The sequence below is a fragment of the Bos taurus genome, chromosome 28, assembly GCF_002263795.3.
Source record: "Bos taurus isolate L1 Dominette 01449 registration number 42190680 breed Hereford chromosome 28, ARS-UCD2.0, whole genome shotgun sequence".
In the NCBI taxonomy this organism is placed as follows: Eukaryota; Metazoa; Chordata; class Mammalia; order Artiodactyla; family Bovidae; genus Bos; species Bos taurus.
The window spans coordinates 42,838,499-42,862,434 of NC_037355.1; the positions used below are offsets into that span (position 1 = coordinate 42,838,499).

The window sequence follows — 23,936 nt, forward strand, 5'->3', positions numbered from 1 at the left end:
TGGGTTCGTAAACTGTCACTGTTTGCAGATGACATGCTATTATACACAGAAAATCCTAAAGATGCTGTCAGAAAATCATGAGAGCTCAATGAATTTGGTAAAGTTTCAAGATACAGAATTAATACACAGAAGTCTCTTGCATTCCTATACACTAACAATGAAAGCTCAGAAACAGAAATTGAGGAAACAACCCCATTTACCATCTCATCCAAAAGAGGAAAATACTCAGTGGTAGATTTACTTAAGGCGGCAAGACCTACACACGGAAAAATGTAAGACGCTCATGGAAGACACTGAAGATGACGCAAAGAGACGGAGATGCACCGTGTTCCTGGTATACCCACACCGGAAGAATAAACGTTGTCAAAATGACTACACCAAGCAACCTGCAGAAACAAACCTGAAATGGATCAAAGACCTGAATGGAAGACTGAACACGATAAAACTCTTAGAGGAAAACAGGCATCGTACTCTTAGACATAAACTGCAGCAGTGTCTTTTATGATTCATCTCCTAGAGTAATGAAAACAAAGACAAAATAAACAAATGGGACCTCGTTAAACTTAAAAGTTTCTGCCCAGCAAAGGAAAAAATAAACAAAATGAAGAAACAGAATGGGAGAAAATATTTGCAAATGGAGCGACTGACAAGGGACTAATCTCAGAAATATACAAATAGCCCATGCATCTCTATGTCAAAAAAAAAAAAAACCTAATCAAAAAATAGGGAGAAGACTTAAATAGGTATTTCTCCAAAGAAGACATACAGATGACCAAAAGGCACATGAAAAGATGCTTAACATCACTAATTTCCAGAGAAATGCAAATCAGAACTACAGTGAGGTATCACTTCATACCCATCAGAATGGCTATTATCAAGAAGTCGACAGACGATAAATGGTAGACAGGACATGGAGAAAAGGGAACCCTCCTACACTGTTGGCAGGAATGTAAATTAGTACAGCTACTATGGAGAACAGTATGTAGGTTCCTCAGAAAAGGAAAATTAGAGCTACCGTATGATCCAACAATTTCTCTGTTCACCATATACCTGGAGAAAACACCTAATCTGAAAGGGGACACACATACCCCAGTGTTCACGAAAAGTGAAAGTGAAGTCGCTCAGTCGTGTCCGACTCTTTGCGACCCCATGGACTGTAGCCTAGGCTCCTCCGTCCATGGGATTTTCCAGGCAAGAGTTCTGGAGTGGGGTGCCATTGCCTTCTCCAGGGGATCTTTCCAACGCAGGAATGGAACCTGGGTCTCCCGCACTGCAGGCAGACGCTTTACCATCTGAGCCACCAGGGAAGCCTCCAGTGTTCACAGCATCACTGTTTACAGTGGCAAGATGCAGAAGCAACCTGAATGTCCATCGTCAGAGGAGTGAGTAAAGACGTGGTGCACTTGCACAATGGACTACTACTCAGCCGTAAAAACGAATGAAATAATGCCATTTGCAGCAACATGAATAAACCTAGAGATTATCATACTAAGTGAAGTCAGAAAGAGGTTATTATATATCAATATTATGTCACTCATATGTAGAATCTGGTTTAAAAAATAAAAATCAACTTATTTACAAAACAGAAGCAGACTTACAGATATTGAGAACATACTTATGGTTACCAAAGGGGAAACATGGAGCGGAAGGACAAAGCAGGGGCTTGGGATTAACACACACACACTACTATAATAACCAAGGACCTACTGTAGAGCACAGGGAGCTCTACTCAGTGCTCTGTGATAACCTATGAGAAAAGAATCTAAAAAGGAACGAACACAGGTATATTATGTGTACAAAATGGAAGCATCGTGCTGTACGCCTGAAACCAACTCAACATTATAAATCAACTATATTCCAATAAAATAAAAATCAGAAAAACAAAAGAACCCAGGCGGTCTGGCTCCAGGTCTGGAGACTATTCCAGGCCACACGGCTGCTCTCTACTCTCCCTGGAGCATGGATACCTATGTGATGCTATTACCCCACCAGTCTTGCTTCCGATGTTTCTCCTGTCTTTCTTCACCGGTAGCTCCCAAGCATGTGGTCATTTGGGCAACAGGACAATTCAACAAAAGGAAAAACTATCTGCTTTCTGGGATTTGGACAGCTCAGCTGCCCTTGCCCACTGGGGTGCAACCTGTAAACAGTACTGAACACAGGGGCGGATGCTGCCCAAAGACTGGCGTGGGGGCTGCCTGGGGCAACTCTGAGGTACCACCACCAACAGTCCCGGCCTCTCTGCCCAGTCCAAGAGAGGCCTAGGCTGGTCTGGGACACGAGGACATTGCTCCTTCTACGGCACACTCAGGGCTCAATCACGTGCGCCCAGCAATGAGCCACATGGGTCCACATGTTCCTGTTTAGCTAGGCAGAGGTTTGAAACATGTTACTTCAGACTTTTATACTTTATAAAAGATTCATATAAAAAAATCTGGACCATATAAAATATTTTTTATTCATATAAAAAATCTGGAAAAAATTCTTCTCTTAAAAGAATCCACAGATCTGGTGGTACCAGGCCAGAATTTCCAAACAGTCACGCTGACAGAGTTCAGTGGCCCCTCTGTCTTTCTGGAGAAGGAAATGGCAGTATTCTTACTGGAGTAAGAATTCCTAATACAGTATTCCTACTCCAGTATTCTTGCCTGGAGAATCCCATGGACAGAGGAAACTGGCAGGGTATACAGTTCATGGGATCGCAAGAGTCAGACATGACTTAGCACTATCTTTCTTTCTCTTCTTTCTGCCCTTCTGATAGCCCATGTATCTGCTAATTCTCCACAGTCCCCACCATCCCCTACTGCCTCACACCCAGTCCACATTTCACTCCTGCAGCTTTGCCAAACACTTACCTCTTTACACGGCACAGACTTCCCCACCGGGCCCTGGGTCAGAATGAAGTAGGAGAGGGGCCTGACTCACAGAAATGGGAAGTCAGGCCTGTTGTGACCAGAGGCATCGGCTACAACCTCAAATAAGCAGGCACAGAACATACAGGGGGAACGGCCCTTGAGCGGAGCGTCCTTAGGAAGGGCTGGAGCCAACCTGGCCCTGCACCTTGGCGCCCACATCCTGCCTCCCTCCCTACTTGGGCATACACCCTGGCCCTTTCACTTCCGCTCTACCCACTACTCGAGCATCTTGAATACGTCTGCTCTCCTGCTGCCTGGCCTGTGCAGAGGACATCTCTTCCCTGTTCACTCTGTGCAAAATTCTGGTTAGCCATTGAGATCAGCTGTCGCAAATCCTTTCTTCAGCACGACCACAGGGCTCTTGGGCTCCCTCTCTGGCCCTCTTATCACAGACCATGCGAAGACACTTGCCTCTGCCTGGTTCCCCACTGGGAACCAGTCCCTCTCCCCAGTCCTCAGCCACTGCTGGGCTTGGAGGGGAGGTCAAGGAGTGCTGAGTGAAGGAAGCTGAACACATAGCCCAGGACTGTCCACCATCCAGAGTTCGTGCACTCAGCTTCCCACCCTTGGCTCACAGGTAACTAAAGGCCACAGTCTGGGAAGAGAGACATGGAGGAAAAGAACTCTAAAATTCTCTCTGGAGAGTCACAAAGCCTGGGTAAATCTATCTAGCCTCCTCTTGGCCCCAACCCTTTCTGCTCCCCAATTGCCTGTTCCCAGGACATCTGCTGTCCACCTGTCCACCGGTCCATCCATCCTTCCATCACTCTTGCGCTTGTGCCCCACCCTGTTCTAGGTCTTAGAGGGTCTCAGATCTGCCCAGAGGACTAGAAACATAAATACCACCACAGGCTCCTCTGCTCAAACCCCTTCTTGCCTCCCTCCTCCCCACCCAGGATAAAACCTAAACTTGGCAGGCAGACGGACAAGGGCCTGCCTACCTCCCCATCAGATTCTGAGGCGCAGAGGAGCCTGGGCCAGGCAGAGAGCAGCTGCTGCATGGCCAGCCCCGCCGTCTGTGCGGTCACACAGCTCCCATGTCTCTGAAGCCCTTTTTCAACATCATCTCAACCATCACCCACCCCTCCCACCCTGGTGAAGCTTTCCAGACTATTCCAGTCCCCTGAACAGGGCTAAGGCTGTGGGAAGTCCATAGGGTCCCAGGTGCTTCTAAACAGAGGCGATTTAGAGGAGAAGGGGATATCAGGACTGGGGCCTAATAATGAGCAAGAGATAGCCAGGAAGGCAGGGGTTGGGGTCTGGGGGGCATGCATGAGCAGACATCCCCAAGGCAGACCTGGGTGGGGAGGTCTGATGAGGACCCTGGGGGTTGGAGGGTGCGTGTGAGAGAGTATGAATGAAGAGGCTGGGAACATGGCAGTCCCGGGTCCTGGCAAGGACCGTGACCCCTGGTGAGCACTGGACTGACCTCATACAGGCCTCAGGGGCTCTGAGAAATGACGAGACTCCCCCAGAGGCCCTCCAAGTGCTGAGCCTGGTGAGAGTGCTAAGCTAAGGATAGGGGTGGAGAACACAAGAGGCAGATGATGCTCAAGGCTGAAGGCCATGGAGACAAAGATTCTGAGGCTGCACCCGCACATCCTAAGCCACCGTAGAGTGAAGTGGCCTCCCTCCCTAGACCTCAGTTTCTCCATCTATAAAATGGGGACGATGACACTTGTCCTTGGGGGTGGCCCCAAGGCCCTGCCCCCAGGCACCACCAGGCCGGGGGCTGACCCCACCTTGCCAGCAAGGCAGCGTGGAGCCTTGCATCAGACCTTGTTCAGGCTTCGGGTGCAAGCTGCCCCCTTACCTTGAGGGCACATCTCCCTTGAGGGGGAGATGCTCCCAGAGCTCCATAGCAAAGGATGGTTCCAGCTCCACCTCCCAGGGCTTTGCTCCCGCCTTCCTCCTGCTGGAGGCACCCTGCACTCAGGCTACAGACCTGGCCTCCCTCAGCCAGGGACTTCCCCACCACTCCCCTTGTCAGGGGCTCTTGGGCAGAGCCTGGCAGGGCCTGGGACGGCTGTGCTGAACTTCCTCAGCCCTCCTGGCATGTCTCATGGGAGAGCCTTGCCAAGAACCAGCTCTAATAGGTCTGTCAGATCCCTGGAAACCCAGCCAGCCAGCATGCGGGTTCCTCGAGGTCCCAGCCCACGCTCTTTACAAAGCATCAGCTCTGCCACCGGAGAGGAAGCTGGCATGGACCTCTGGATGAACCTGCTGACGGGTTCAGAGCTGGGCCGGGCCTCCCCTCCTGCCAGCTGCTCCCTGGCAAAGCCTGGCCCTCACTCCCCTCTCCCCAGCATCCCATGCAGGGGCAGGAAGGCACAGGCCTAGCACTCAGCTGACTCAGATCCCTGTCCTGGGTGACCTTGGGCACGTCCTCAATAACTCTGAGCCTGTCTCTGCCACGTCACAGGGCTGTCAGTAACTGTGGAAGAGCCTAATGCACTGGGCACATGGAAGCAGGTGCTTGATCAAAGTGGGCATCTCCTGACCCAGGAGGGCCAGCCCAGGACTGGGTGGGCTTTGCCTGCCCTGGGAGCCCAGCAGGAAAGGGAGACAGCCGAGATTCCCTCTTGGAGCTGATCTCCAAGAGACTTCAGGCTGGCTCTCTCTAGTAAAGGGGAGAGCATATAGCGGAGAGACGCAATGAGGAAAATAGTTATTAAATTCTCTCCAGAGATTCACAAACCCTTCCTGTTCTCGGCGCCCCTCCCCAGGACACCTGCCATCCTCCCTGCATGCAGCCCATAGTGTGTAAATCCACTTTCCGTCGCTCCCACACTGTGCCCATGCGCACTGCCCTCCTCCAGGGACTGTGTGCGTGCGCAGTCGTGCCTGACTCTCTGCGATCGCATGGACTGTAGCCTCCAGGCTCCTCTGTCCACGGAATTTTCCAGGCAAGATTACTGGAGTGGGTTGCCATTTCCTACTCCAGGGGATCTTGCTGACCTGGGGATCGAAGCCGCCTCTCTTGTGTCTCCTGCCTTGGCAGGCAGATTCTTTATCACTGAGCCACTTGGGAAGCCCCCTTTAGCAGCCTCAAAGCTGCCCTGAACAGCTGTAACAAATTGGCTGGGCTGTAACCAAGTCTAAACAACCAACAGGCTGAAAATCAGCCAGGCGAGAGAAATACAAGGAGAGGCTAACATCTCAGGGGCTTGTTCTGCCCAGGGCAAGCCCATCCTGAGGGCAGAAGTGACTGCCACCTTTCTGGTGTTAACCAGCCCCCAGGCGTTGGGGACTTCCTGAAGTCTGGAGAGGCAAAGGTGGGCTGAGCAGTGGACTTGAAGTTGGCAACCGAGAGCTGGCATCCTGCCTGCTTCCCTCAATAGTGGTGATCCTTTGCAAGTCCCCGTGCCCTGGAAGGCTAGGTTCTTCATCCCTGCACGGGGGCTGCCCACCACCCGGGCGAGAGGTAGGAAGAAGCGTCCCAGCTCTGTCTCTTCCCCTCAACACGCGTGCTCGCTCCCCCAGCCCGGCGACCGGTTCCGCCGCGGCCCCCTACCCCTTCCCGCAACCGACCCGTCTCCCCGCTCCCTCCCGGACGCCCCGCGACGCGCCGGCTCAACGCAGTCCTGGCACAAGCGCAGGATCGGGGTCCAGGCGCGCAGTCGGCCTGGGACGCAGCTTCCACTCGGCTTCGCGGGGCGCCCGTCCCCCCTCCCGCGCTACCTGGGGCGGCCGGCGCGCAGCAGGCGGGCAGGCGGCAGGGCGGCCGCGGGCAGGCGCGGCACCCTGAGGAGGCCCGCGCGGCCGGCATCAGGCCCATGGCGCTCCGGCGCGGCGGCGCGGCAGGAATGCCCGGCACGCGCGCAGGTAGCGTCTTGCCCGCCGCCCGCCCCGGGCCCGGACCCTGGAGCGAGGGAGGGAGGGCCCGGGACCTGCGAGTTTCTGAAATGCTGCTCCTGGAGTTCAGACTTCTGACCCGCTTCTTCCTAACGCCCGATGTATGAAGTGCGGTGTACAGCACCGTAGGAACACTAGCAACTCCCAATGATCCGCCCCTTCTTCCTAAAGGACTCGCCTTAGGAGCTTCCGCTCCCAGCAGAATGGAAGGCAGGTGTTCCAGGTGGAGGCAACGGAGGCTCAGGGAGGTCAGGTGACTCGGTTTGGGTCAAGCAGCGGGATGAGTGCTGAGCCTGATCTGTAACAGGGCTGCCGAACGCGGAGATGGTGTTCTGGGCTCCAGCCCTCTGCCCTGCCGAGGGGCCAGCGCCCCAGTGCCACGGAGGGTGCTTAGGACTTAAGTTAAGCGTCCTGTGCAGTCTGAGCGATATGAGTATTAATGTCCCCATTTTACAGATGAGACAGCTGAAGCTCGGAGAAGTTACGTAATTTTCCTAAGGTCACACAACTAGTAAGTGACAGATCTTCAATTCAAACCTATACTGTCTTTTTGCAAAGCCTGTGAACCCAGCGAAAAAAGCCCACAGTCCCACACTTCCAAGGGTGCAAAGTGTGAGCACTGACATGGTGCACAGCCTTCACCAGGAGGGAAGGCGGACAGAGAAGCAAAACTGGGGCCCTGAGACACCAGAAGAAGGAATGCAGATCCCCAGGGTTCTATGGGAAGAAATCTGTAAGGGAGGGGCTTAAGGCAGCCCTGGGGGTGGAAGGGGTGGGGGCTCATCTGAAATAATTGTGTTAAACTGCTAAATTTGTGACAGCAGCAATTGGAAACTACCACAATGGATTTTTTTGCATTAATTTTCATTCTAAAAAATTACAATAAAATATTCATTTTGATTGGAGTTTTCTGGTGTCCCAGGCCAGTGACGCCCACTTGTCCTGGTCCTGACACTAACGCGGGGTGCGGGCTGAAGTCCTCCCAGGCGCTAGGAATGTGTGGACGGGTTCCTTCAGTGTTCTTCCCTCCCAGAGTCCAGGGAAACATAAAGGTGGGAAAGGCAATTCATGGGGACAGGGGCCATAAGTCAAGGAATATCCTGCCCTAAATCTGCCCCCCAAAGCCTGGGGCTCCCAGGGCCCACAGTCCGCGAGGTCTGATCAGCTCTGTCCACATTAGAGAGAGGTCCAGGGATTTCCCTGGTGTTCCAGTCGTTAAGACTCTGCCTTTCAATGCAGGGGATGAGGGTTCAATCCTTTGTCGAGGAACTAGGATCCCACATGCGTCGAGGCAACTAAGGCCAAATGCCACAACAGTCCTGATGCACCTAAATTAATTAATTAATTAGTATAAAATATAAAGAGAAAGGTCTGAGGGCTCAGTTGGGGCACCTGCTCCAGGAGCAGGGGGCCCTACCAGTTAGGCTGACTGGCCCTGGTGCTGACTTGCTCTCTCTTATCTGAGCCCTGGTGTTCCTACCTGTGTGGTTAGAGTTAGACTGGCCAATCTCTAGGAAACCTCGTCACCTAACTTCCCTGTGCCTCCACCCCCCACATTCCCAGGTGGATGGAGGTCTGCAGCTGCCTCCTATTTAGAAGGCTCTAGACTCTGGTGAGCACTGCCGTAATGAACTCTAGGATAAACCCTGGCTAGGTCAACACCCATGCCACCTTGTGGGGCTTTTTTTATCCATGAGGCCTGGAGTGAGGGGTGGGTGTGCAAAGATAGTTATGAAGCTTTCCTCTTGGGCCAGGACCAGGGAGCTGAGAGGCTGGGGCGGGAGTCCTGTCTTCTCACATCAACAATGGTGACAGGTGACCTCTTGAGCTGGGGTGGCTCTCGTTTCTGCACAGGGTCCAGTCTCTTGGGGACTACCTCTGTCCTCAGTCTTACCTCCCTTTCCCTGTCCCCATACCACTTTTAAGACAAGGCAGATCCAGAGGCTATGGTGCCTGGCAACAGAGCATCTTTGGATGGGCTCAACCTGAAGGTCGGCTGTGCCTGCTCTGAACCCTGCTGTGTGCTGTTAAGGCAAGTTGCTGAACCTCTCTGGGCCCCCGGCCCTCTCTATAATCTAATTTTGATACAATAAACCCCTGTCAAGAGTAGCGAATGGCAAGCATGAGATTACTTCCTCTTTCCTCAGACTGACGTGGAAGACCAAGGCTGTCTGGGAAGAAACTGGGAGCCAGTGAACCCAACCACAGGGCACCCCGAGTGGCCCTGGCATCCGGCTCTTCCAGAGCCAGCATCCAGCCCCAGGGCTCGGAGCTCCAGCAGACCTGCTTATAGTGCCGGCCTCCTGCTTACTCCTCTGGGACCTGGACAGATTACCTGGGCCTCCCTGCTGCTCAGGCTCCTCACCTTAAAAGGGGCTATAGTGGGTGGGACTGATTCCAAAGGGCCACTGTGAGGGTCAGTCGGGGTTGCAGAGCCCACCACCAGGACACGCTGAATAAACACCAGCTGTTCTGGAGAGTGGCCCAACCTCGCCCCTGTGGCTGGCAGTCACTAGGACATCACACAGTGTTGCTGGCAACACTCTTCACTGGCCTCAGCTTAGCAATGACCATGACAAGCTCTTTTTAGCCCTGGGATCCGAGCTCTTAGCACACAGGGGAAGCCAAGCAGGCCCAGTTGCAGGGGCATTTCCACCACAGTTGCTGGGATGGAAGGAGGACTCAGTGAGCCAGCAAGGTGGGCAAAGGGCAGTTAGTTGAGCAGTTAGCATCCTGAGTATCACAGGAAGCAGTGGTGAGCAGCCCCTTATAAATCACCCTCGCTGACTTGCCAGGCTCTCCCAAGATAAGGCAGCAGCTCCTCCACCTTGTTCCCCTGGTAAACCGCCCCAGGCTCCCTGGCTGCAGATCAGTGGGGTCTGCGGTTGGGGCTATTTCCCCGGTGGGGATCTAAGACTGCAGACTCCCGGGGCACCGCAGGTGAGAAGCCTTGAGGGCTGCAGGAGAAGGAGGCCAAAGGCTGCTGTGTCCTGATCCTTATACTTGTGAGAGAACTGATCTGGCCTCTGCGAGCTTGGGGCTGCATGGGTTCAAGGCCTGTGGGGGTGATTCCTCTTCCACTTGACATGTGGTCCCTCAGGGCCCACCAGAACGGGCCCAGGGTACCAGAATCAGGCTTAAGTGCCCCCGTCTGCTGGTGCAGTGACTGAAGCCCAGCCCGGGTCAGCAACAGCCGCAGCTTTCTCCTTTTGGAGAGGCTGCCAGGGAAGGCCCAGGCCCACTGGTTTGGTGGGTTAACATTCAGTGGAAATGGAGATAAGATGTTCTCTTCCTGAATCTCCCGGGGAGCTGGGATCTGGAGTAAGTAGTGCTGGGCAGAAGGCTCCACCCTGCCAGCCTGGTCTGGGGCCAGTGACCTTTCATCTTCAATCTGTGCCTTGAGGGCTTCCATTTGGAGATATCATTCCAGCAAGTAATGACACAACCAGCTGGCCTAACAAGGATGCTTTGTGTCTCTGCAAGTTGTCCTGAGGCTGGATTTTCTCCATGTCAAGTGTCCTGCCCCGTGGCCTCTGGGAGCTGCCTCTGTCCCCTCCTTCCCTCCATGATTTCTGAGGAATCCAGGACAGGACTGTCAGCTCTGCGGGGAGGGGCCGGGGAAAGCCTACAGAGGCCTGTGAGAGTCACATACACGCCGAGGTGGGGCCGGCATGGGAGCACAGGTCTGATGGCCACGGCAGGCCTGCGGCCTGGCCCCTCGTGCCCCTCCTCAGTATGGAGCTGGCACTCTGGGCAGGGACACCATTCCCAGGCCAGGCTCCTGGCACCAGGACTGCTGCTCTGTGCTGCAACCTGTAAGGCTGAGACAGCTTCTGGGCTTTGCTTGGCACTGCCCGCTGGGTAGGGGGGGCAGTTACTATGCCCCTAGTTACTGAGCTGCGAACCCCGGTCCTCAGACTCCTGCACCCACTGCCCACTCAGGGTGCCTGCAGTGAGCAATGACGAGCAGGCTCTGCAAACTCCCCTGTGCCCCAGTGGAGCTGCGGTCTTGCTGCGTTGTCCCAGACCTGCTCTGGGCTGTCTTCCTCTCTCGCTTAATTCCAGTTCTTTCTGGCCGCTTGATCAGACCCCTGGGTGTTCAACTTCACTGCTCCTTCTCTCTCAAACCCACATCCAGGAGATCTTATAGGTCCTGTTTTCAAAACAGATTTGGAATTTGCTCCCCTTCACCACCACCCACCATAGGGGAAGTACTCCTGCTTACTGCCTACATTACTGCAAGTAGACCCCTGGCTTCCCCTTGACCCACTGTGGTCAGCAATCAGAGCTGCCCTTTTAACTATTTATCAGATCACGTCCTTCCTCTGCCATCAGACTCCTTTCATCCTCCCTGTCCCTCACTCCTTCAGCCCACCTGCCTGTGCGTGGGTTCAAGATCACATCAGGACTCTCTGCTGCTGCCTGGGTCTGACACATACCACCCTACATCCTCCTGGCTCACTTTCACAACCTCTTCAAGGCTTTGGGTGTCACTCTCTTGTTAGGTCCGCCCTCACCATTGTGTTTTCTTGTTGTTCAGTTGCTCAGTCATGTCTGACTCTTTGTGACCTCATGGACTGCAGCATGCCCGGCTTCCCTGTCCTTCATCATCTCCCGGAGCTTTCTCAAACTCATGGCCATTGAGTCAGTGATGCTATCCATCCATCTCATCCTCTGTCATCCCCTTCTCCTCCTGCCTTCAATCTTTCCCAGCATCAGGGTCTTTTCCAATGAGTCAGTTCTTTATGTCAGGTGGCCAAACGGCTCTATTTTTTTCTTACTGTAACACTCACCACCTTCTAACACAGTAGTTCTCAAAATGTGGGCCCTAGACCAGCAGCATCAGCATCACCTGGGAACTTGTTAGAAACAAATTCTAGCGACTTAGAAACAGGTTCCCAACTCTCAGTCTCACTTTACAAGCCTTCTCCTGGGTGGTTCCAATGAGAACAATTGTCCTATGCGCTGGAGAGCATGGAACGGAACCTCCGTCTGATCCCTGTGGGATGCCCGGCCTGCACATGGCAGATGCTCTATGTTAAATAAATAGAACTATTCAGTACTGAGACTGCCAGGCACTTTGTATCCATTTTCTCTCTTAATTCTCATGACAATTCTGCAAAGACGATGTTCTTTTTCCCATTTTGCAAACAAGAACACAGAGAGAGTAAGTGGCATGCCCAGGGTCCCACAGCAAGCAAAGGGCAGAGCCAGATCACACGCAGCCCACAGCCTGATGCCAAGACCTGTGCTCACTCTGCCTCCTTCAATACTTCAGCACAAAAGGCTTTGCTAATAAGCACTTTCCTACGCACATAAGACACACTTTCAAGTACTTGCTGGCTCTCTCCAGATAACCAGGCAAGACAGGACTCACCCACGAGCACTCACCAGACGCTGGGTGACTCTGGTACTCCATGACTCCTTTCTCTTCCCTTTTATAGAGAGCTGGAGAAGGCAATGGCAGCCCACTCCAGTACTCTTGCCTGGAAAATCCCATGGGCGGGATTGGGACTGGTAGGCTGCAGTCCATGGGGTCTCGAAGAGTCGGACACGACTGAGCGACTTCACTTTCACTTTTCACTTTCATGCACTGAAGAAGGCAATGGCAACCTACTCCAGTGTTCTTGCCTGGAGAATCCCAGGGACTGGGGAGCCTGGTGGGCTGCCGTTTATGGGGTCACACAGAGTCGGACACGACTGAAGCGACTTAGCAGCAGCAGCTGGGAGGTACTGCCCAAAAGGGCCTCTTGGGGGGCCATGTTGCTAGAGCTGGGCCTGGAAGTCCAGAGGTTCAGTGGGGAGTGCGGCCCTCTTCACACTGTCAAGTCTTCTGATCCGTGAACGTGGGCTGCCTTTCCCTTTATTTAGGTCTTCAATTTCTTTCAAGAATGTCATTTTCAGAGTACTAAGTTTTGTACTTATTCGTTAAATTTATTCCTTAGTGTTTTGTCTTTTGGATGCTATTATAAATGAAGTTTTCTTAATTTCAGTTTCCATTTCCTCAGTGTAACTGTATAGAAGTACAGCTTGCTTGACCTTGTATCTTGCAATCTTGCTGAATTTTTTATTAGATCTAAAATAGATTTCTTAAGATTTTCTATATACGAGATTATGCCATCTGCAAATAGATTACTTGTTTCTCCTTCCTAATCTGGATGCATTTTATTTCATTTTCTTGCCTAAGTGCTCAGCTTGAATGTCTAGTACAATGTTGAATAGAAGTGGTAAAAGCAAGAATCCTGTCTTGTTCCTGAAAAGCATCCGGCTTTCTCCATTAAGCATGATGTTATCTGCAAGTTTTTATAGATGCCCTTTAGCAGGTTGAGAAAATTCCTTTCTGTCTCTAGACAGTTGAGTGTATTTATCATAAAATGGTGCTGCTGCTAAGTCACTTCAGTCGTGTCCGACTCTGTGCGACCCCGTAGACGGCAGCCCACCAAGCTCCCCCGTCCCTGGGATTCTCCAGGCAAGAACACTGGAGTGGGTTGCCATTGCCTTCTCCAATGCATGAAAGTGAAAAGTGAAAGTGAAGTCGCTCAGTCGTGTCCGACTCTTCGAGACCCCATGGACTGCAGCCTACCAGGCTCCTCCGTCCATGGGATTTTCCAGGCAAGAGTACTGGAGTGGGTCGCCATTGCCTTCTCCGGATTTTATCAAATGCCTTTTTTGAGTTGATTGAGATGATCATGTGGTCTTTGTCCTTTATTCTACTGATGCATCACATTAATTAATTTTCAGATGTTCAACCACTCCTGCATTCCTATGATAAATCTCGTTTGGTCATCATGTGTAATCCTTTTATAAATTGCTGGATTCAATTACTTTTGTATTTTGTTGAGGAATTTTCCATCTATATCCACAAGATGTTGGTGCTCAGCAGTTCTTCTCCCTCACTGGCACCATCATTGCTGTTTCGTCTCCCAACTTAAAAAAATAAAACTCTCTTTGCCTGACTCCCCACTTCAGCTACTGCCCCATTTCTCTGTTTCCCTTTACAGCAAACTGCTCGAAAGAGTTGGCTATGCTCACACTTCAGTTCCCCTTCTCTCATCCTTTCTCATGCCCACTTCATCTGGCTTTACCCCCAGGACTCCACCAAAACCACCCTTGTCCAAGTCACCAGTGAGCTGTGCCCACCACCTGCTCTCCCCTGGTTGATCTATCAGCACTTCATAGACGCTTCTTCCTTAGGGGGCCTCTTCACTCAGCTCAGGAACCACAGTCACTCCTGGCTCTTCTCAGCCCCCGTGCTGACCCGTCCTCTGCTTCCTGTCCTCCTACTCGAGGGCAGCTCAGGGCTCAGCCCGGGTCCTCTGCTGTCTCTTCACTGGCTTTGTGATGTCTCATCCAGACTCATGGCTTCAAAACCCCATCTATGTGTCAATGGCTCCAAAATTCCCTTTCCAACCCAGTCCTCTCTTCTGGTCTCTAGCCTTAACTGTCTAACTGCCTATTTGATACCTAAACTTGAGCCTCTAACAGGTACCCCAGACTAAGTCCAAACTGAACTCTCTCTTTTCCTTCCAAACAACTGCACTTTCTCTTTTCTCTCTTGTCTCAGTTAATGACTAATCCATCCTTCCAGTTGGCTTAGATCAAAACACCTTGGAATTACCCTTGACTTCTCTCATTCTCTTACACCTTTCAGCCTTTCCAGTCAGGGAGGTCTATTGGCTCTACCTTTAAAATACGACAAGAACTCTATTATTCCTCCTCAGCAGTGCCATCTGGAGCCAAGCCACCATCATCTCTCACCTGCATGATTGTATAATGAGCTCCTAACTGGTCTCCCTGCTTCTGTCTTTGCGTCTTTCATCCATTCTCGACACAGCAGCCAGAGGGATCCTGTTGGAACCCGAGTCAGACTCGGCCACTGCTCTGTTCAAGACCTGCCAGTGGTGCCGCCTCACCAGAGTCATCACTGTGCAAGGCCCTCCTGATTTACCAGCCCTGCCTCCTCTCTCCAGAGTCATCACTGTGCAAGGCCCTCCTGATTTACCGCCCCTGCCTCCTCTCACCAGAGTCATCACTGTGCAAGGCCCTCCTGGTTTACCAGCCCTGCCTCCTCTCTACCCTCCACAGCTTGCTCCAGTCACACTGGCGTCCTTACTGCTCTTCCAACACGGACACCCCTGCCTCTACTTTCAAAACTCTCTGCCCAGATACGTGTGTAATCGCCCTTTCATCTCCGTTAGTCAAATGTCGCTACACACTGAACCCTCCGTCACTCCACTTGCCCTCCCCATCCCAACTAGTGTGCTGTCTGTTTTCTTTCCTAGAATGTGTCTCCACAAGGGCAGGGACCTTGTCTGTCCTACTCACTGCTGTGACTCCAGCCCCTAGAACACATCCTCCAACGAATGACTGGCTGGTTCAGTGAATGAATGCCCAGACAAGAGGCACTCTATCAGGGCCACTCCTGGGCAGGCCATCAGCAGTAACCAGCTGCCCTGACCCACTGGCCAGCCCCATTTTCTCTCTGGGGCAGCCAGGCTCTCCCCTGCCTGCAGTAGGCATGTTGCCCATTTGTGCCTGTCAGAGGTGGTCGCTTTCTGCCAGAACAAACACGCTTGAAAGGGTTCACAGCCTCCGTTATTAAACAGTGAAAGAAGGGCTGATCCCCTAAGCCTCCTTTGCAGGGGAACCCAGGCTAATAACAGCTTTGCCAGGAAACCTGCAGAGGCGGATGAAGCCCCCCCTTTGAGAGCCCACACTTGCCTGGACATGTCTGTCACCGCTAACCCCTGGGATTTCTGCGTTTCCTCTATGCTTCTGGTCGAAAGGAGATAAACACCTTTGATGGCGGTTCCTGTTTAAATTCTTGTGAGTTCTTCGGCACACTGCACTGCCTGAGAAGTCTGTAAACGCTGGGGGGAAGAAGGCTGGGGGAGGGGCAAATCTGGATTCTATGTGGGATTCTGCAAATGGTCCCCATTTGGCAAGCACAGAGACAGACGGACAACACGTGTGTACAGGGAGTCAACACACCCTGAGGACAGGTAGACCCTGTGTGGTGTGAGAGTGCCCTGATGGGCTGGGACAAAGCACAGCTTCAGAGGTCAGAACAACTCTTTCAGTTCTGCTCCTGACTAGCTCTGTCATCTTGGGCAAATTATTTAGCCTCTCTGACCTTCAGTTTCTCTCCTTTCTTTGTTCTATTTAGTTTTTGATTTTTTAATATAGTGAAATATGCAGACATTCAAAAAGTATTTAAAGCACATAGCCACAGAGATGCATAGATTAAAAATGCACACCTGCGTAACTAGGCCTGCTATCTTGACTTTACAGCATTCATGTCTTGTTTTACTTTATATTTCTTGCTGCCTAATTATTTGGCCATAAATAGTACAGTTTCCTTCTGCCCTATTTTCTAAAAATGTTTATTTTTATTATGCCCCAAGGCATGTGGGATCTTAGTTCCCCAAGCAGGGATTGAACCTGCGTGGAAGCTCTGGATCTCCAAGGAAGTTCTATCTTTCTGCCCTGTTTTTGACTTTATATAGACGGAATTGCTGCCCTAGTCTCACAGTATGACTTTAGGGTTCATGCATATTGTTGGCTGGAGCTGTAGTTCATTCATTCTCACTGCTGCAGAGTTTTCTGTTGTAAGAACGAATCGTTTCTTTCTCCACTGCATTGCTGATAAACTCGTGGTGCTTTCTGTGACTCATTCAAAGAGCCTCTTGCTGCCCAAGATCACGGCGACGTCCTCCTTTCCCTAGTGCTCAAAGGCGCCACCTGAAAGTCCAGCTGCATAGGCGTCTTCTCTGGGTTCTATTTTCTTCCACTGGGTCACTTTCAACTACCTTGCACCAAAAGGAGCCTGTATAGGCTGCAGAAGTTCCTGGGTGCGCTTGAGTATTCCCAGGCCATTAAACTGGGGCTGTGGGTCAAAGGCGCCACGATCACCAAGGGGCAGGGAGGCCACGGCTACCAGGGTAGGGCCCACTTAGGAAGCCCCCAAAGGTGAGCTTCTGTCCCGGCCTGGATGGTGCATCAATCAAATACTATGCAACATGGAGAGAGAGGATGTTCATGGCTCATGTGGTCAGGACACGGCTGGTCCTGTCTCCATACTCAGTGGCAAGTTGGTGGCCCCAGCCCAGCCGAATGGTGATCCTTTCTAAAAACGCTTTCCATGGTGACTGCATAGGGACACCGGCCTACAGAGACAGCACCTGCACAGCTGGGCATCACCACTGCTTTCTGTGCCCCAAGTCCAGGCCTGCGGCACAGCCTGCAGCCCCATCTTCAGGACAAGTCTCAGCTGGCCATTCTCCACGTCTCCTCCATTCCCACTCATGCCCAGGCCCGCATCCTTGTCAGATGAGTCTCAGCCTTGTCTTTCCATGGCCCACCCCTCACACGGCAGCCAGAGGGTTCTTATAAGTCAAATAGTGTCTGTCTCTTGTTCAGAGCTCTCCCTGATGTCCCATCAATTTAGAAGGAAACCTGAAATCCCCACTACATCGCCAAGGCTTCAGGTCCTCCATCTTCCCGTTCTGACTCCTCAGACCCTCTGATCTTCCTGAGAGTCCTCGTGTTTCCACGGCCCTTTCCCAATCCTTCGCACTCACTGGTCCCTCTGCCTGCATCTCTTTTCCATATCCTAGGCTTTCCCGATGGCTTCACTAAGTTGGCTTTATAAACAACACTTGACATAGCATCCCTCTGTCCTTCCATGGGCTCTACTTGGCTCCCTTCATTTCTCCCCAGTGGACATCATGAGGTACCTTTACTTGCCTATCGTCTGTCTCTCCCAGCACAAGGGAAGCGGGAGGGGAGGGGAGAGGCACCCTCTGGTTTAATTCTTAGCACCTGGAATACCACTCCATACATTACAGGCACCCAATAAAAGTGTAGAATGAAGGAGCAGGTGAGTAAATGGCAACTTTTGTTTTCAGGTCAGGTCCAGGGCTGTGTAGGCCATGCAGGGGCCACAAGTCGCAGCAGAAGGAAGGACTTGGTACCTCACCGTCCAATATGACCCTGAGCACCTACTTCTGACCTCAGACACACCCGACACTCAGCAAGGACCTGCACACAGGCAAGCATACACAAACCACAGCACTTTAGGTCAGAAGAGGGCACGTTTTTGAAAAGTGGCCCAAGTCTCCCCTGCCAGGACCTGCATGGTCCACCAAGCGGTGACTCCTGAGGGCCGGCAGCAGAAAAGAACACCACCAAAAAAATAAAAAGAAAAGAAAAGAACACCACCGCCTGTCTGTCTGCTGCCACAGGAAGCATGGGACTCAGCTAGCAAGTCCTGAGAGAGAGGGGTCTTGCAGGCTCGGTGTGGGCCGGAGGGGCATGATTACCTGAAGGCAAGGGTTCTAGAGGGTGAGCGTGCGCGCTACGGGCAGTACCTCGGCCAAACGGGGCCCAGATGACCCGGCGGATGGCCTGCACCCAGTCTTCCATGTCCCGCTGGGAGCTGGCCATGAGCAGGAGCGCCTCGGGGTTGGCCGGCACCTTCTCCCGCTCCCCGGCACCACCTGCAAGACAGAGAGAACGGGCTTACTGCAGGCACCAGGCAGACACGGGGTGCCTCCCCCCAGGGCTCTCTCCGGCCAACGCCAGTTGGCTGTCATTCCCTGGGGTGTGAGACGGCTGTCTCTCCAAAAACCATTCAGCAGCAGCTGTGCTTTCTGGTTCTATATTTGCACATCTTCACACCTCGCATATCTGTCTTTGGGGCCCTCTTGGGTTTCTGCCTTAGCCTTCTTGGTTATTTTTCCCTATTATTAAAATCATCCTGGGGTACTATTAGGAAAAAGCATGCAGATTTGACAGCAGCTCAGAGAAGTTCAGATGCCAGAGGAGCTTCAGTATGTATTTTGTTTAATTCAACTTTACACATCTTTAAACCCTGCTACATGTCACTATGTGGTTTTAACATGGGCTCTGACATCACAGCCTGCTCTCCCATCCCTGAAAACAAGGCCTGATTCTTTACATGTATTAAAGTAACAGAGGGAATTCTCTGGCGGTCCAGTGGTTAGAATTTTGCATTTTCACTGACGGGACTCTGCGTTCAACTCCCTTTAAGAGAAATAACATCCTGCAAGCCGTGCAGTGCAGACAAAAAAAAAAAAAAATTTTTTTTAAGTTACCGAGATGATATTAAACCAGGATGGAGCAAATACTCCACCTGTCCCCACTCACAGCTAGATACTGGATTATTATCCAAAGGCAGAAAGATAGGAATGCCCAGACAGTTTTTAATGAATTGACTTTTTCACTCCAGTACTCTTGCCTGGAAAATCCCATGGACCGAGGAGCCTGGTGGGCTGCAGTCCATGGGGTCGCTGAGGGTCAGACATGACCAAGCGACTTCACTTTCACTTTTCACTTTCATGCATTGGAGATGGAAATGGCAACCCACTCCAGTGTTCTTGCCTGGAGAATCCCAGGGACGGCAGAGCCTGGTGGGCTGCCGTCTATGGGGTCGCACAGAGTCGGACACGACTGAAGCAACTTAGCAGCAGCAGCAGCAGCACAGTAGCTCCAGAGGTCCTTGAGTTTTCATGTGCAAATGAATTAATTTTGGAGATATACCTAAAACAATTTATACTGAACTGAGGTCTATAAACTATAGGCAATTTAAGGGATTTTCAAGAATAATCTTATCCTTATGGCCCATCCCATAACATATAACTCACCATTACTTGCTAAGGTCCCAGAACCTCAGACCCTAAGTGGGTTTCTCTGCTGATGGGGTGAGTCCCAGACATCCCTGTTCCCAAGGGAGTGGGATGGCAGGAGAGCCGTGAGACCCAGGCCATTCCTTTCTGGAACCCGCAGCCCAGTGATGGAGACCAGACAGGAGTAAGTGAACCAGAGCATATATGACTCCTGATGAACAAAGCTGACACACATCTGTCCGTCCAGGATTCTTTCATCTTCACAATGACCCTGAGTGAGGTACCGTTACTATTTTCATTTGACAGGCAAGGAAACTGACGCATGGAGTGACTACGGAACTTGTCTGAACTCACACAGCTAACACGTGGCCCAACCAGTCCATCCTAAAGGAGATCAATCCTGAGTCTTCATTGGAAGGACTGATGCTGAAGCAGAAGCTCCAATACTTTGGCCATCTGATGCAAAGAGCTGACTCATTGGAGAAGACCCTGATGCTGGGAAATACTGAAGGCAAAAGGATATGGGGATGACAGAGGAAGAGATGGTTGGCTGGCATCACCGACTCAATGGACATGAGTTTGAGTGAGCTCCAGGAGTTGGTGATGGACAGGGAAGCCTGGCGTGCTGCAGTCCATGGGGTTGCAGAGTCGGACACGCCTGAGCAACTGAACTGAACTGAATACATGGCAGAGCCTGGGATTCAAAGTCCCGAGCTCTGAGCTCTGATCCAGCCCATGCGCCGGTCGTTTCCCCATGAATGAGGCAGCCCGCTGGGGCCAGGCTGATGGTGGCCAGAGCAAGGCCGCTGAGGACTGGGGAAACCGAGGGGGCTGCTCTGAGGGCTGGAGCCTGGGTTGAGATGCATCCTTGCTGAGGCGACACCACACGTGAGGTCTGGAGGCAGGGTAATGGGAAGGCGGGCCGAAGGGGCCTGCAGAGCCTAAAGCTCAGGGGAGTGGTGAGCGAGGGTCCTAGGATGCCTCCTGAGCCCTTCGGGACATACATAGGAGTCCGACTCCTTTGGGCCCAGGCAGAATGCAGAGGCGGAGAGGAAGGGAGCTTGCAGCAGAGACAGCAGAGCCTGGAGCCCAAGAGACAGTGAGGGCCAATGGAAAACAAAGACGGTAGGCATGGCTGGGGCAGCTGTGTGGTCATTCACAGGGCAAGGGCACCACCGCTGAGAAGGGGGTGGCCCTGCATCTTTAGGACCCAACACAACATGGACTGAGGCAGGGCTGGCTGAGCGTGGGGACGGGAAGCGAGGTGTCACCAGGAAGCTTTTCCACGTATGCATCTCTGGAGAAACATCCCAAATAACTCAGAAGAAAAGGACCTGGAGATCGACGGCTCCAAGAGTTTGTCGTGGTTACTTGTTTGTCCTAAATGAATACTCAGGTTTGTGTGTAACTGGAATTTCTCATTTTTTCAATTCTTTTTTTCTAAAGAGGGCAACCCACGTCAAATAAGCTCAAAATCTGGCTTTGCCCTACCTGCAGGTTGACGGAGTCTCTTGTGTCCAGTTGCGCCTCTGCCTAGGGTCCTGCTCTCCTGGTGCTCTAAGCCTGCGGGTTTAACTTTTCAAGTATTTTTCATGTGTGTGTATTTATCTATGTGTATTTTGATATAGTATATTTAACATTTTAAGAAATTGCCATAAGCTGTTCTCCAAAGTGATTGCGTTACTTTATGCTGGCACCAGCAATGTATGAGGTCCAGCTCCTCCAGATCCTCACAGCACTTGATGCAGCTGTCTCTTTACTCCTAGTGGTTATAATGGGTGAGTAGGGGTAGAGCATCATGTTTGAAGTTGCATTTTCCAAATGACTATTGATGCTGAGTATCTTTTTATGTACTTAATTGCCATCCATGTGTCTTGTTTGGTGAAGTATCTGCTGAAATCTTTTATCCATTTATTTGGCCGAAGTGGGTCCTAGTCGCGGCCTGCAGGATCTAGTTCTGTGAACAGGGATCGAACCCAGGCACCCTACATAAGGAGCTCAGAGTCTTTAGCCACTGAACCACCAGGGAAGTCCCTGTCCATTTTAAAAATCGGTTGTTCATTTTTCATTATTGAGTTTTGAGAGTTCTTTACATCTTATATATGCTTATCAGATATACGCTATGTAAATATCTCTCCCAGTCTGCGCCTTTTCTTTTCATTCTATTAACAGTGTGTTTGTAAGAGCAGAAGTGTTCAGTTTGGATAAAGCTCTACTTACCAATTTTTTCTGGTTGTGTATCTAAGAAAATTTTGCTTAACCCAAGGTTATAAAAGTTTTCTTCTAGATTTTCTTCCAGAAGTTTCATTTTTAGGGTTTATGTTTAGCCTATGAGTTAGTTTTATAGATGGTGCAAGATAAAGCTTGGAATTCATCCTTTTATACATGGGTGTCCAGTTGTTCCAGCACCGTCTGGTGAACAGACTAGCCTCCCACACTGACTGGGGCACTTACACAGGTGATCACATCGCCCGCAAATAAAGACAGTTTCACTTCTTCCTTTCCAATCCGGGTGCCTTGTATTTCTGTTTCGTGCCTAATTGCGCTGACTAGATAGAGCCTTAATACCATGTTGAATAGAAGTGGTAAGAGTGGACATCTTTTCTTATTCTTGATCTTATAGCAAAAGCATTCAACTTTTCACCATTCAGCATATCCGCTGCAGGTTTCTTATTAATGTCCTTTCTCAGGTTGAGGAACTTCTATTTCCAGTTTGCTGGAGAGGTTTTTTGTTTTTGTTTTTTAACAGAAATGGATGTTGCAATTTTGTCAAATACTTTTTTCTCTGGCTTTTGAAAAACCACATTTTATGTTTTTAGTTTGTTATTACAGTGAATTACGCTGATAGATTTTCAAATGTTAAACTACCTTTGCACTCCTGAAATCCCAATTGGTCATCATGTATTATCCTTTTTATTATTCCTGGGTTCAATTTACTAAAATTTTGTGGAGAATTTTTCATCTGTATTCACAAAGGATATTGGTAGGCTATTTCCTTTTATGTCTTATTTTGGTATCAGGGTAATACTGGTTTCACAGAATAAGCTGGTATGTATTCCCTCTTGTTCAATATTTTTGGAAGAGTGTGTAGAGTTGCCATTGTTTTTAATATTTGGTAGAATTCATCGTCAGGGACAGGGGAGCCTGGTGGGCTGGGGTCGCACAGAGTCTGACACGACTGAAGCGACTTAACAGCAGCAGCAGCAGCAGAATTCATCATGGGAAAGTTTGAATAACAAATTAAATTTCTATAATATAGATACCTATTTCTTTTGAGTGAGCTTTGTAGTTTGTGTCTTTCAAGGAAGTTGTCTGTTTCATCTAAGTTGTTGAATTTATTGACATAAAGTTGTTCAGAATATTTCTTTACTATTTTGTAGTATTTGAAGAGTCTGTAGCCATGTTGACTCTCTCATTTCTATTATTGGTAATTTGTGTCTTCTCTTTTCCCCTAGTCAGTCCCCTAGACCTTACTGATTTTATTAACCTCAAACAAGAGATTTTTGTTTTACTGACTTTATGTCTTTGTTTTTCTGATTAGCAACCTTTGAAAGGGCTACAGTAAATATTTTAGGTTTTCAGGCCATATGGTCTCTGCCAAAACTACGTACTCTGCTGTGGTAGTTAAAAAGCAGCCACAGACAACATGTAAGTGGAAGGGCAGGGCTGTGCGTTTGTGGACAACTTTGTTTTCAATCAGGGGGAGCCAGTCCACAGGTCCGAGTTTGCCAACTTGTGTTGTATCTCATTAATTTACACTCTGATCTTTATTGTTTCTCTTCACCTGTTCACTCTGTGTTTAATTTGGTCTTATTTTTCTAGTGTCTTATGTATTTAGTGTTATAATTGCCCCCTAAATACTGCTTTAAAGGCATGCACAAAATTTGTATATTGTTTTTTTTCATCTTTATTCAGCTCAAAATATCTTACGTTTGGATTTCTTCTTTGACCTATGCGTTATTTAGAAGGGCGTTATTTCCAAGTTTGGGAGGATTTTCCAGAAATTGTTCTGTTACTGATTTCTAAGTGAATTCCCTTGGTTTCAGAGAAGACACAGTGTGATGTGTGGAAGGGGAAATGTATGATTTGAACATATTTTGGCTGTACCACACGGCCTGAAGGTCTTAGTTCCTGGACCAGGGACTGAGCCAGTGCACTCCACAGTGAAAGCCTGAGTCCCAACCACTGGACGGCCAGGGAGTCCCCGCGACTACGGTCTATCTTGCTAAGCGTTCTGTGTGCACTGAGAAAGATGCTTCTGCTGTAGTTGGGTAAAGTGTTCTATAAATTAGGTCTAGTTGTTGACTTTTAAAAAAGGTTTACATATTCTTACTGATTTTCTGTCTATGTCTTCTTATATATTTGGTTTCTAAGACTTATTTGGTGGGTCCAGAGTTTTCAGTATAGAGCAAACTATCCCCCACTACTGAGAGAAAACACTTCTGTGCATTCTATGCAATGCCCCAGGAGTGATGAGGTTGTTTCAGTCTGGCGGATAGCAACAGGCACTGCTCCCTGC

At 50.4% G+C, this 23,936-nt stretch overlaps 1 protein-coding gene across 8 annotated transcripts in view; it reads right to left on the reverse strand.

The window, feature by feature from the left end:
- ARHGAP22 (Rho GTPase activating protein 22) overlaps nt 1-23,936 on the reverse strand; it is a 179,542-nt gene that overhangs the window by 17,418 nt on the left and 138,188 nt on the right. For 7 of the 8 annotated variants that reach the window (XM_024986883.2, XM_024986882.2, XM_059882715.1 and 4 more), the window contains one exon: nt 18,140-18,268. In XM_024986883.2, the coding sequence (XP_024842651.1) occupies nt 18,140-18,268 (129 nt within the window). Of the gene's footprint in view, nt 1-18,091; nt 18,269-23,936 lie in introns of all 8 variants that reach the window. The other variant, XM_059882714.1, reaches the window with a different exon arrangement.